General features: G+C 40.1%; 1 protein-coding gene across 2 annotated transcripts in view; it reads left to right on the top strand.

Annotated features, from left to right (window-relative positions):
• Nucleotides 1-14,705, top strand: part of NPTN (neuroplastin) — a 60,854-nt gene that overhangs the window by 10,908 nt on the left and 35,241 nt on the right. Inside the window, exon 2 of one of the 2 annotated variants that reach the window (XM_087743531.1) lies at nucleotides 14,447-14,583. The exons of the other annotated variant lie outside the window; for it this stretch is intronic. Within the exon in view, the coding sequence (XP_087599657.1) occupies nucleotides 14,487-14,583 (97 nt within the window). The 5' untranslated portion in view covers nucleotides 14,447-14,486. The remainder of the gene's footprint in view (nucleotides 1-14,446; nucleotides 14,584-14,705) is intronic. 2 annotated transcript variants of the gene reach the window in all.

The following is a 14,705-nucleotide window of genomic DNA, read 5'->3' as shown; positions in this document are numbered from 1 at the left end:
CTCTCCCCATTTTTCCCCCTGTAACTTTGACCGGGAGGGCAGCATGTGGTAATGCAGCATTCCCTTCCTGGCTGTTTGCTTCCAGAAACAAACTGCTTGAAGTGGATAGGACAGTTTGCATCTCTCCCCAGTTGTGAGGGTACTGAACCTAATATGAGACGTAGATACACAGTATCGATGGTTTGCTTTCAGATTTAATTTGTTAAATTTTTAACTGACAGGTTTTTCAGCACTTTGCTGCAAGTTCTGTAGTGCTCAGTAGCAACTTATGGTCTCACTTAAGGATACAAAATAGTTTTAAGCAAAGCTGCATGTTTTGGGTCTCAGACTCCTGAAGCTGCTATTTTTAGCAATACCAGGATCGATTTAGTGACCCCAATCTTAAGCCATATGGAGTAAGGGGGGGGAAAAGCGCCAGTTTTAGTTTCTAGGAAGGGAGCTAGTTGGGAGAATGGAGCAAAAATGACAGGACAGAGAGAAATAGCTTTTAAGGAGCTATAAATAACAGCCAAGGCAGGAACTGTAAAAGGGCATGGTACTGCTTAGAGTATTCTCTTTCCCTGTACACCTCCATCTTCTCAAATCTTGCTTTAAGTAGATACAATAGGGTGTGTGGCTTTTTAGTACACAGTAAGTGTCCATGAGTTATAGTTGTTTGTCAGTGGCCTACATCTATGTTTTTCAGCAAAGCATTATTGCATTCTTCTTTGGTGTCCCTTTATTTATGCCTTTTCTAGGCAGCAAATTAGCTGCAGAGATGATTTATCCTATTAACAGCACATACCAAATGTTAACCTGGCATCGGCTGCCTGGTCACTACCAGTATGAGTGTGCCTTGTCCTGCATTGCTGCTCTCCTGTTTTGGGGCCTCAGTGTGACAAAAAGTGGATTTATAGTTCCCAAAGGGCTTTCTAAATATTACACTGTCGTCCTCTTTTTGCAAACTGAACCAGAGCTCTTGCTTCTCAAAGATGGAAAATTACTAAATAAAGCTTTTCAGTTTCTTTGTGGAAATGTAAACTTGCTCTAAGATGGCAATGAAAACATCACGTCTGGTTTAGGAAGACCCTCAGCAGCAAACTCCTGAAGGCTGGCAGGAGATGACTACACGTTTGCCCTGTTCGTACATTCTTGCCATGACCACCGCTGTTAAAGGCCTGTTACAGGATACGTTCTTTCAGTGCTTTTGTCTGGTCTCTAATAAGGTATTTAAAAAAAGTATCTTTTAATGCTGTTATGAAATGACTGCACAATTGAATGTGGTCTTTGGTTCAAGAGCATGTGAAGGACTTCTTAGTGTCATCATCATGTTGTTAAGTATGACAGCTCTTTAACAGTGCTGTGATACTAAATAGAAGGGAGATGATTCAAGTTAGATTTTAACCAAATTGTTTAGGTCACCATTTATACTCTTCTCAAACACCAAAAAAATCTTTAAAATGTAGTTAAACACTCTTAAATATATCTCAGCTGTGGGTCTGCATTCCCTGCTATCTTGAGTAGGCTGGACTTGACTTCTCCTCATGGTTCAAACATGCTGGATCTTGCCCCTGACTTCTGTGTAGTACTTTTTTTTTTTCTTTCATATCTCATCAGTTTTATAGTGAAGTCATCTCAAACGCTTGCCTTTCAAGCTTCTAGTTTTCACTCCCATCAAGCTATCTGCATAAATGCATTGTATCGGTGATGTGGTGGTACTGCTGCTGACTTCAAAAAAATAAGAAGAATTTCTGAATTAATGTTTAAAGACTGCTTAGCAAACTGTTAGGGGGCTTCACTTCTTTCATTCTTGCAGAAGCCTTATAGCAGATATAGTTTGGGTTGTTCCCCCTCTCCATTAGCATTGGTAGCATGGTATTGTTGTTCTGTAAATTTTCTTCTTTATACTGAACAAAGGAACAGGTTTCTCTCAGTATTTTATGTCAGCTCCCTTTTATGCTGCCTACTTGAAGAGTCCAAATCGGCTTGGCCCTTAATTGGATTGCTGCTTTTGCTGCAAAAGAAACAGGAGTAGGGTAGCCTTTGGGCAATCAGCACAGGAGGGCTCCAAGTTGTGTTTAAAGCTGTAAGCCTGACTCTCTTAGCTAGAAAACCCAGAAGCTCAAAAATGGATGCCTTTAACCACAACTGGCATATTTGGGGTTTTGTTGCCCTTCAGCATGTAATTGGTGTGAGGCGTGGGGACAAAGTCAGGAGGTCTCAGTGGCTCAGCTCCCTGTGATGAGGAGCCTTTGGCTGCAGGAAGGTGACTTCTGCCTGTGAGTAATCACCAGTTAGGCTTGCATTAATCTTGGCTGATACTGAACTTGAATTTCATCTCATAAACAGCGATATTTGATGCTGTAGAGGAGCTGCCCTCAAGTTTATTTTTGTACCAATAATCTAAGTGGTGTTGGTAGGCCATGTGAGATCAAACCCCCAGTCCAAGGAAGGATCTGATTTATGACGTAACCCTGATGCAGCTGCGTGTGCTGGCACAAAGTGGTGGGAAGGCCAAGGCTATTTCTATTGGCATGTCCTGTATACGAGCGATAAGTGTTGGTAGACAACTTGATGTGGATGTTTGAGTTAGCAAAGCCTCCCTGTGGACGAAGACATGTCCTTAGAGTAAGAGACACGTCAAAACAGGGAGAAGCTGAACTGCGCTGTTGAAATGGCTTGGGGAAAAATACTATTAAAAAATGCAACTCGGAACAAGCATCTCTCAATTTGCAAAGGAGCATAAATCTGGCAAGCAAACTGTGGCATCCTTGCTACATTTTAATACATTTCCTTCCTGCCTTCCTCTTCCCTGTAACTGGAATATAATGTGGTGTTCTGGAGAATAGCCTGTCTTTGGGCTGTCTGCTGTTCCTTGTATACACTACATAGCTTGTTTGACCAGGGAGATGAAGACCTGACCTGCTAGAGATGTGTTTACTCTGAAGTTAGCAGTTAGTAGGCAGTAATTCTCTCCAGCTACAGAGAGCATAAAGTTTTGAAGTAAATAAAGCATCCCTCCTCTAACCCCATCTCCTGCAGTGGGGCCAGTATTTTACATATTGTTATTAGGCAGATCTTGGTCTGTTAAAAGTTGAACTCTGATTTACATTTAAAAATGAATTGTACCTAAAATGTATTCTACCTTCTGCTAATAGCATTTCTTGTGCAGATAGAGGGATTTTTTTTTTTTTTTTCTGAATGATTTGTTCTCAGCCCTGCGTGGGATTGTGTGACCTCTTACGTAATCCAACAGTTCTGTAAAGGGCATTTCTTTTAAAAGGTCACTGTATTGAAATGTTCTGCTTCTTCATCACAGATGACATGGAGCAGCTCTTACTTCTGCAGAATGCATAAAAGGGGAAAATAGAGGTTTGCCATTCAGTATGTGCTTCTGTATGCTAAAGAGAAATGTAATCAGTCTCCTTTCAAACACAGGTTGTTGGATCAGGAAAGGTCAAAGCAAAATTGAGGAGTACTTTAAACCTTTAGCTCTCTAATGGCATAGTCCAAGGATTTTAAATAATTAATCTGAATGCAAGATATTTTTTGTTATCCTCACCAACATCTTGTAGTGTTTTCAATAGCTTTAGGGTGCAAATCTTGTGGTCTTAAAATTTTTTGAGATCTTTAGCATACAGGCACTGTGTTACATGTGAACACTGAACACGTTTAAATTGCTGTCTGTTGTAACTCAGCTTTTCAATGTTGTGAAGCTGAATTCTGCCCCCCACTTGTTTCCAGGGAGTGGGTTCCTAGTTGTTAACAACTTGGTTTGTTTGGTTGGTTTTTTTTGTTTGTTTGTTTGTTTGGGGTTTTTTTTGCAATATACAGGAGCTTTTCTGCTCTTGTGTGTTTTTGCTTTAGAGAAATTCTTGTATATTCCTTGGCTACAACAATAATATTTCCGTAGTGACCTAAAAAAAGGAGTTAAAACAAATAAATCTGGCTTATTTATTTATTTTTTCTCCCTGCATGGATGATTGTGTTTTGTCCCTAAGTTGTGCCAGGGAGAAGCATAAACAGAAAGGAGAATAATGCCTGCCTTTTCTGAGGATGATGCAAGGTTCATCTTTGGAAAAACCTTAGAGAAACTAGTCTACAAATTCTCCATGGAAGGAAATCTCTTGTGATAAATGCTTCTTGATGTGTTCCAACCAGCCTCCTGACAGCGTGTGCCCTTTTGAACAACCAGGCATGCAAAAGCAGCATTTACTACACAATTACCTAGTTTTAAAAAGGCTTGGTGTAGCATCCTGCACCATGCCAGCATCAGGCAATTCAGGTGATTCAGCATCAGGCAATTCAGGGTGCCTGATAGCAAGAGCCAGTTTGAGTATTTGTTCTGAAAGTGTCTGTAAATAAGGGGATTTTTTGCCTTCAGATTAAAATATTTTATAGCTCAAGTTCTTACTAGAGGGAGAGCGTGGCTACTTAGTGAACCTGATTACCACTTATATATCTGCTTTGAATCCCTAATCATTTGACTAGAGAATGAAAACTGCCTTAAGTCACTTGACTCTTACATGAACCCTACAATGCCAAGCCCAGGGGAACGTTTTCTAGCCATACGCGTAGCATTCAGGAATGTCTTGATAACAAACCTCTTTGGGATTTTAAGATATTTAATATTAAGACTGGCTTGCATTCTACTGGCATTGCCCTGAGTTGAGATGCATGTCCTCTGTGAGGAACGACTGGCCCCTTTCCTGGAATCCCTCAAATGGCTTTGTCATCCACATTTGTTTAAGTGGTGTTATGTAAGGTGTTGGTCTACACGAACTGCTGACTGAAGTTATCCAGACTTGCCTTTTTTAAAGCACGTGGTTGAAATGCCACATAGCTAAATGTAATTCTGTTTAGGATGTCGTCTTCTGTGCTACTTGCAATGTACGTGAGCTACTCTAAAGATGGCTAGGAGTAGTTCTGGACTGATGTCCTTTAATGGTTTCTTTGAAGTATGAAGAAATGTGCTTTTTAAGGTACTGAACAAATGGATGCACTTACTGTGGATCCAGATACCATTAATTGTTTCACAGGCAAGTTGACATGTGCTTCAGACTGATCAGAGCTGGCTTCATAATGTCTCTGTCAATCTATTGTTTATTTGGAGAGTGTTGGTCCGAGCATTATAAGCAAATAAGGGATTTTCTACACTTCCTATAGAAGAGGATGCTTTAATATCATGTCTGCAGTGATATTTCAGAATGTCTCTCCAACCAGGGTGCCCAAAGCAGAGAGAATCACTTTGAGAGGCTTAGAGCTTTCTAGTTTATACTCCTTCAACGCCTCTAAACAGACAGGCTTAAAACAAACAGCAGACTTTCATAATGAAGAAGCTATAAATTGAAAATAGAGCTTGCACTGAGTGGAAAATGAGCTATGATAGGGACTGCAGAACACACTTTAGGGACAAGCCTGTGTAAAAATAGCATCTTTTTACCCCGTGTCTGCTGCTCATGTGTCATCTGAATAGTTACTTCATACATGTAAAACACTGCTTTAGTTATCAGCACTTTTAAGTCCTTTGCAGAAAAATATAGGAGTCAGTGAGTTATACATCCTTAACAAAGTGAGCAATTAAGTGTTGATACCAAGGTTTGCTTACTGTTTTAAAGTGGAATGTATTTCAGTTTTGTTCCAGTAACTGAGTGAAATACCAAGTTTCCCAGTTGTTTGTAAAAGATTTAAGTCAGTGTTCCAGGTACTTCTTTAGACTATATGCCAGAGAACTAGAACTTTGTTCTTTCCAGCTAAAGAACTAGGAAAAAAGATCCACGAACCCCTGCACTTCAAAAGGTGACTATAGCCAGCAGGCTAACATCAATATGAAGCCCAAATGAGGGAATAGATATTAATTTCTTGTTCTGAACTATTGTTCTCTTGCTGGATGCTCCAGACTTGAATCTGTTTTCATGTCTTCTAGCTTATGGTGTCAAACATACAGGTATGGGGTCGTTGCAAAAGTAAAATTGTAAACACTGTCCACAACTCATGAAATCATGTGTGAATGAGAAAGATGCCTAGAGAAGGTTTCTGAACCCAAACAGTTTCAATAATGAAAATATATTTGGGGTGAAAGTAATTTCCTGAAATTGGAAGTGTGTAGCTGTAATTGCTATGACATGCCAGTGTCTTTTCTATCAAGTCATGTTTCTGTGAACCATGCTTTGATGTGGTTTTTTTCAGTGAATTATGGTTACCAAGATCAGTTTTTGCCAATAAAAGTGACCATACAATAACAGTTGCATTTGAAAGTCATTGTGGTGTGACGTTAAGCATTGCTTTTTTTATTCAGAGGAAGCTCTTGAATAAAAGCATCCACAGTGTGAGTGTATGTGGGAGAAGGTGAATCGGCAGCTCAAGGGCCTCAACCTGATCTAAGGGTTGCTTTAGGGGGGAGGCGGTTGGACCAGAGGACCTTCAGAAATTCTTTCCAGTCTGAATTCTCTGATTTATCACCCAGAAGCTGATCAGCGTGTCCTTTCTGCACCTGTGCAGAGAAGTGTCTCTTGGCTACCTGGGGCATATTCTCAGGATGGTCTCACAACAGTGAAGGCTCTGAAACCATTTACTTAAGGACTCTCTGACTTCTACTTCAGCAAACAAATGAAATTAGTTTGTCCATAAATCTTTTTGCATGTCAAACTAAGCAAGGTTTTCTAATGCACAGAGAAATGAGAAATGTTGGTCTGAATCCAGAAAATGTTAATCCTCATGTCTGTGGACCTGGAGAAAGTAATCTTCAGGTTTTCCTCTCTGTGAAATGAATCTAACGTTACATCGTGAGCTCATGCATTTTATATGATGCTCTCTGGGTAACGTTTTCCTCTGTAGCAAGTCATAGCCTACCTTCAGCTATATAAAGCTGCAAGATGAGATTGCAGGAATTAATTTCATGTATTGCTCCAGTTCCAAGTGTGCTTATAGACAGTATAGGCTCATCTGGATATTCGATATGAATGTCAAGGTGCTGCTTTTAAAGCTACTTCTGTAGCTGGCTAAAGAGTAGGGCAAAGCAGACCAAGAAAAGTAAGGCCAATTTTTTAGTTCATGGAACTGGTGTGGTGCATGTAGGAGACTACAGCCAAAGGCTGTCTGACGTGATGGTTACCGCTGCAAGGGCAGCTGGTGAGCCATACTCAGCAAAGAGGACAGGGAGTGCACTGTAAAACTCAAACCCATCTCTTGCCAGTAAAGTGATCAAGACCAAACCCATTTCTCGTCAGTGGTATGATTAATAACCATGCTCTCTAGTGTTAAAAGAACGGGAAACCATCGAACCTGCTAGATGAGAAGTGAAAACAGGCAGGATGCTTTAGCGCTTTCCATGGAATTGAGGTGTCTTCACCCTTCTCCTCCAGCTGGTGTGCTGGCTGTCACTTTTTTGTAGATTTGACTAATTTCAAATACTTTGCTTTAGTAAAGGTGAGCATTGGAAAGAAACTAAACATTAATTAGGCTGCCTTTTTTCCATCCTAAATGAAGTAAAAATGCAATACTTGGACAAAGTGATGGTGTTTTTTTTCCACCCTCAAAAAAATTATCACTTAATTAACACCCTTCAGTGAAGAAGAAAAAAGTGTTAATTAGAATACCAGTTTAAGTAGCAGACACTTGGTGATCAGGTTTTCAAAGCCCGGTTGATGGGTGCAGTGGGAAAATGGAGAGGGAGAGGACGAGGGCAGCTTCTTATTGTAGTTTTCTTTGATATTCTGATGCAAGTTGTAAGTGAGACTGTTGCCTTGTAATAAAGGTGAAAATAAGCTAAAACGAGGGCAGAGCAAAGCCAGCTGAGAGGCACTTTGTGGACTGCCCAAGATAATCTGTGCATTCATATTTTAATGAAGTTTTTTACAGCTAGCACTTAGCTTCATCCCCGTTCCTGAAACTGCAGTCTGCCTCATCATTCATTCTCTGGTCTTCCAACCACACTTTGTACCCCTGAGTCCTGGTGTCACAACCAGACGTGGAAGAAGGTGGTTGTCTCTGAGACAGGACAAATACAGCATTTCAGCATGTGAAGTGTTTGCATCTGGTTATATTATATTCTTACTTTTTGAATCCTCATAACTGCAGTTTTTTCTTAATTCCACTACAGAAGATCAAGTGATTTATCTAGTTGCTCTGAAGCCTGTGCCAGTGATGGTAAAGCTTCACTTCATTTTACCTGTGCGGAACCTAGGGTACTGGGAAAAGCTGGAAGAATTAAAAAAACAAACAAACAAACAAACAAACAAAACCCCCAAAAAACCAAAAGCAAACAAACAACAAAAAACCCCCAACAAAAAACACCAGAACAAAACCCAACAGACTGCATAAACCAGAATACCTATTAGGAAAAAGGTGTGAAAACAGTTTAATGAGAGACCTCACTGAAAGCTTCAACCCTAATGCCTATTTTTGGTGACAGAACTTTGATACCGAGGGTGATGGCATTTGCTAGAGTAACATATAAATATCTCATCTGGAGCATTTTGGATAACACTGGTCTACAGAATATATAAAACTTCACTTTGGCAAAGATAGTTGGCTTTTTGTTATTCCATTTAGGAAAGGCATTCCTGAAGTCATGTATTTACAAAAATGAATTGCACTATATTAGTAAGGAAATTTTTAATGGGTTTTCAGAGACAAGGAAACAAAAAAAGGGCTAGCTTAGCTCTACTTTGTTCAGTCTCTAAATAAGTGGAATTGCAGGCAAAACTCTCAACCAATGCACAGAAATAAAATCTCCAGAAGCGTGCTAAAGGCCTGGAAGCAGTGGAGAAGCAGTGAAATACAGACATATGGTGAGCTAACAGGACAAATAGGAAACATCAGCCTCTTGCTGTTTAAATGATGGCTTTCATTGTAAATACAGACAATCTGTAAAACATTCAGTCCCTAAGCAGTCTACATTTTATTTGTTTTGTGCGTTCATGCTGAAAATCAGGTTTATTTTTGCACTAGCTTTGCAAACTCTCTTTTTTTGAGCTTTGAACCGTGTTTTCTTTCTTCATATAGGTGGAATTCACCACAAGATAAAGACAGGATCAGGACAGGATAGGAGCATTATCTTGCTTGACAGAGATGTGCACTGCTTTGCCCCCGAGTGTAAAAATTGCTTTGTTACAGCTATATTCCTTGTGGTTGAAAACGTCCTTGGAAATACATTGCATTTCCTTCGTTTGGGCCACCTTTGTATGTTCTTGTGCCTGTGTCCTGCTTTGAACTGCTCTGATCAGCCCCTTGTGCTCTTGGGCTTCATAGCTTCTTGTTTCCCGATCTTTGCAGACTCCGTTTTCAAGACAGTCTCCTCTTGCTCTTTGATGTTGATCGTCTTACGCTTGTTTTCAGCTTTAATCTTCGTGCTTGATACAAATAAAACCTAGAGAAATTAGTTTGTTCTATGTTGTTAGGGCTTTTTGCAAAACCGGTATTTCATTTAAACCTGGCTGCTTCTGTCTTTCTACCAGGACTGGTTTAACATTTCTTTTCCTCAGCTAGCACTTACCTACATTTTCTTAAGGCAAAACCTAGCTTTATTTCTTTAAACCCCTTTCTTTAGACCAGACTTTAACTTGGGAAGACCAATATTCTCCCTGCTTTGCTTCTCCAGTGCCATTGACATTGATTCTTTTGCAACCAAGTGCATCTTGTGATAAATTTCAGTAACAAAAGGTTATTTAAAGGAATAGCGCAATCATTTCTGCAACTCACTTTTGTCAGGTACTGCTTTCTGTATATTCTTAGACTGGCAGATCGCTGCTAGCATATTTTATAAGAATTGTTGATCTCTCTATCAAGATCCTTTTTTGTGTGCTCATTCTAGCAGGTGAGGAAGTGGGGAAGCTCTGGTCATTGCGGTACTTGTTTTAAGCTATTCAGGAATTGTCTTTTGTGTCTCATTTGGGCTCCAGCCAAGGTAGACATAAGCTGTTTTACAGGCTTCAGAAGCTGGTCAAAATTACAGTTAAATATTTCCATGCACTTCTAATGTGTATAAATTTCTAGTTGTATGCTATACTTAATCCTACAGTTACAAGATCATGTCAGCAAGAAGATAAGCCTTGTTCCTTCTCCCAGAGGTACTGGGTTGCCGACTCTTCTCTGGCTTCTGTCAGTGAGGGAAATGGCTGCAGTTGGAAAGGGTGCTGCTGCCGTGTGAAGTTGGAAGGGGTATGCTAGTATGTAAAGCTGTGATTCATTTATATGCCAAAGCTGGAAAGTAGCTTGGCTTGGCCTCGCTTACTTTTGGCCGACAGGTAGCTCATAAATATTGGCAGAAGAAAAATAATCTGAAAAGGTGTCTTTCATTGATAAAGCCTCATTAATGAAAACAGGTTGCTCAGGAGTGGTAAAGCTAAGCTTTTATGCTCATTTAAACTCTCCATCTTCAGGCTTCTTGTCCACTCTCCTCTTCTGAACTCTAGATTTATTTAATATGGAGCCTTTCCAGCTTTCTGGCGCAGAGAGTCTGCTGTACATGTTTCTTTTACTGCATATGGAAATTTTTGGCTGCTCTTTTGAATAGCTCTTAGCTTCTACCCCACTCCCAGTTCAAGTGCACCTGTCTTTCAAAATGCCTTTTTTTTTTTTTTTAAATCTGGATTTAGTGGTTCTTCACTACAGTACAAATTTTAAAATACAGTTTTTGCAAATGTGAAGAGCCCTGCTGTGCACTAGACTTCATTCATCTTTGGCAGAGTTTTATGTAGAGACTAATTTGTTTCTCTAATTTTAAAGCATTAGTCCATTGCTTCCTTCTCACCTTTATCCTCACAATTGTGGATGAGATAAAATCTTCAATAAACAAATATAACTTCAGAAGTGATTTAATATTATTGACACTGGTTCTTCATTTTGTCCTTTGGTCAGACAACCATCAGTTATTAACAACAAAAAAAAATTGGTTGGAAGCATAATAGTGTGTTTGAATAGCTACACCTTCTGGACCGTCATGCATTCTCTTTCTTGCACATCATTCCCTAACCCTAACCCTAACCCTAACCCTAACCCTAACCGACCTTGTGACGGATATTTAACAATAGATTTTTCCTGGTTCTTTTAAGCATGATAGCAATTAGCCTTTAAAAAAAAAATCACAAAACAACGCTTTTTATTTTAATGAGGAAAGCTCACTGTGTAACAGAATAACTTACTGATGCCTATAAGGACATAAATACAGCTGTCAATACTATGACAATAGAATAAATTATAATATTAATACGAATATTTTTTTGGAAGCACTGCAAGGTGCTTATTTCTATTGTACTGGACATTAAGGAGTCACTTAAGATTGGGGCTATTCTTCTATTTCCCATGGGTCTATATGATCTTAAGGTATGATCTATGGATTATTGCCTCCTTCCTTCACCCTCCCAAGAGCCCTGACCTTTGTGAGCTTCTGAATGTTGGCCACAGTTTGCTCTGCTATTCTGTACGGGGCTGACACTTGCAAGCTGAAGCTGAAAATCATTCTTGCAACCAGTACTTCCTGCAGTTTACACTTTGGAAATAAGACAGCTGTAAATTACAAGTAAAGGCAGGTTTTCAGTTTTAAACAGATATAATCACTTTAACAAAACCTTGACCTCTTGGCTTGATCTGTTTGCATCTTGGTATGTATTTGTTCTTTTGATGCTCCTGTCTCTAGAATTGTGCAGAACATGGTAATAACAAAGCAGTGAGTACTGTGCTTGGAGAAGACCAAGTAAGGAAACTGTTGGGCTCTGAAAGCCTCTTATGTAAGCAATGGAATCTGTATAGTGTCATTTTCTGTTTGGTTTTGAACAATTATGGAAATCGCTGACAATTGCCAAAAAGCACTACTTCAGTTTCCAGACTCCTGTTGTGTTACAGGGAGCATTCTCTGTAATGTTTAGCCTTTTTTCTTTGTTTCTTTTTTTTTTTCCTTTTTTTTTAAAAAAATGTCTGGCAGATTTCAGCTCTTTTTGTATCTTCTGGCTAGATATCTTAATTGGAAATGGCCCTCTGGCAGATGTACAGTAGCTGGAAGCATCGCCTCAACTTACTGATGCTGTTTGATGTATTCCCTTTGCTGTTTCTGAACAACTGAAAATGCAAAACATTAACCTGAGACTCTTGTGTAGAGTTTTTAATAGCACTGCCAGTCCTTTTTAATGCTAAGTTTTTATTAATCTGCATATGGAGGCTTTTCTACCACCTTCATTCCCATTTGTCCTTCCAGGATTTTATTCTAACCTGGAATACCTTTCTAAGGAGCACTTTTATCTCTTGATGGGGTGGGGAGGGCCACCAAATCCAGTTTGTGTGTTTTCTTTGCCATTATTATGGAGTATCTGTGCTGATGACGTGGTTACTCAGATGACGATAGACTGTTGCATTGAAATTTATCATAATCTAAGACATTGTTTTTCAATAGAATTTGAAACTGATGGAAACATAAGGTTTAAAACTTAAACCCAGAGAATGTTTACAAAAGAGACCTTTTGATGCAGTTGTCCAGTTTCATCTTTTTAAATTATTTTGAGGCTTTGTGCAAAAGTTATAGTACTCTTAACAGCTTAGTGAATGCAGAATCAGATTCAAAACCAAAAGCTTCTGACAGCTTGTTTTATTCAAATTACTGATACTCCTTTTAATAAGAGGATTTACAGTACTGTTTTCATACCACATGACTATTGTGTAGCCCCAGCAACAGTGCAGCTAAGGGTTGTTTCAAAATACACAATTACACCCCTTTCATCCCTGCCACAAAGGCTAGGTAAGAAGCCTTTCTTGCAGAAATGGTTGCTTAGTAGCTGGGACAGCTGGAGAAGTAGGATTGAATTGCGGCCTTTGACTTCAGGGATGCATTTCACGACAGTTCATCGTCTTTGTGCATCAGTGTTTAGTGGAAACGGGGAACATGTAGAAGGGGGATCGCTTTCTGAGCAGTCTTCCCTGAGCTACCGTCATCTCTTCGGCTGTGAGTGGCATTTCAATATTGGAAGGTAGGAGAAAAAAGGCTCTAACATAGGAGAGAGAACTACTAAGATCTGGAAAGAAGCTAGCCTATGCCATATGCTACTGCTTTAGCCTTTTGCGTCTAGTAAACCATGTTGAGATAGATGCTGGTCTCGCTGTTTCATGTATGCCTCTATGGGAATGCAAAGTCTTCCTTGTTCAGCATCCCTTGAAATGTGAACAGTCCAGCAGAGCAAGATCATAACCTGGTCTCCTGTGTTAACTCAAGCAGCAGTGTGAAAACAGTGTGATCCTTGTTAACCTCAAGAAACAACAATGGTGGTCTTAGCGCGGTTTGTAACTACTAGTAATTAGGGCACTTCCAGTACAGTAGCTTTTCCTCTCTTTCCCTGCAGCAATGGATTACTTGCTGTGGTATTTCTACTGAGCGTAGAGCTCACCTCATTTAGTGCTGGAGTACAAGGCTGGAGAACCCTTGTCAAATGAGTTTGTAATTGAAACAATTTCTGAGGTTAATATTTTTTGGGTTTGAGTGTTTGTTCTTGTAGCTGTTATTTGCAGCTGCTGCACAGTTGCTCTTCAAACAGGACTGTGCCAGCAAGGGACGGTTTCTGTGTGTGCTGTAGAGACTCTTGGTCTTGTTTTCTTGCCCAAATGATTCTTTAGAGGTGCACCTGTAGTGCAAACTTCCCCATGTAATTGTCTGTCAATGTACAACCGTTTGTTTTGCTGTTTCATGAGTGTGGTCAAACGATGGGCAGGGGGAACGTTATTTAACGAGTGTGCATCAGAAATTTTACTAGGGCTTTAAGTCCACCTTTCCCTCTTCTAAAAATCCGTTGAATTGTCTTTCAATCCTCTTCCTGAAAATAAGCTGTGAATTTGACGAGAGGGATGAAACAATCTGAGTTTTATCAGCTGTGTGGCACTCTAACTCTGCTTGCTGATGAGAAGCCCTGCTGCCCAGGGAACACAGCAATATGACGGGTTTTGCTGCATAATCTGTCTGGCCAGCTGTATTCTAATCTTTTTGGTTTTGGGGGGGCCTGGTGGGGGAAGAGACTAGCTTTAAGGCAACACTGCTTTCAACAGATACCTTTGAAAATAGGATTGAAGGACAACTTAGTATGTCTGTGCTCTTAACACAGCTCTGAAGCTGGTAAGTATTGAAGGATTTCATGCTATAATGAGGATATTTTGGCCTGATCACAAATGTCAGCACAGCATCTCATTTCAGAAGGCAAAAATCGTGTGGTCTGTCGAAGCACCTTTGATGCTGTCTGTTTCCTAACTAATGACACAGTCTTTTGGCCTGTGTGTGTATATACCGCTGAAATTCCCTTTACCTTAGAAGGTTGTAAGATTCCTGGAGCTGTAGTGATCCAACTGCTTCAGGGAAAGTAGGTCACTTGTATCTTGGGAAATTCCCTGCCTTGGAAGTCCAAAATACATGGAAGAAAAGGTCAAAGCAGAGTTCACAATTGCGAGCTGCATAGGGCAGAAGGTTAGGGTTTTACCCTTTTTTCTCCTGTAGATAGGTCCTGTAAAGCAAGAGAACTCTTCGGAGAAAAGACATGACACCTGGGCACGAACACTTAAAACTTGCCAATTACAAGGTCCATGCAACTGAAAAAGGCTTGAAAACCCATCAGTCTGCTCTGTGGCTTGGAGGTACCTCCTAGCTGGTGTGCGTTGCAGCCCGTGGCTTCCCAAGTACAGCTGCTGCAGTTGGTTCCCCTGGAGTGGCGAGGATAAGCACTTGGTGCCCTGAAGCTGTGCCTCCCGTGAATACT

Source organism: Nipponia nippon, unplaced genomic scaffold, assembly GCF_047370975.1.
Source record: "Nipponia nippon isolate SJK-2023a ecotype South Korea unplaced genomic scaffold, ASM4737097v1 scaffold_9, whole genome shotgun sequence".
Classification (NCBI taxonomy): domain Eukaryota; kingdom Metazoa; phylum Chordata; class Aves; order Pelecaniformes; family Threskiornithidae; genus Nipponia; species Nipponia nippon.
This window is presented reverse-complemented; position numbering and strand designations above follow the sequence as displayed.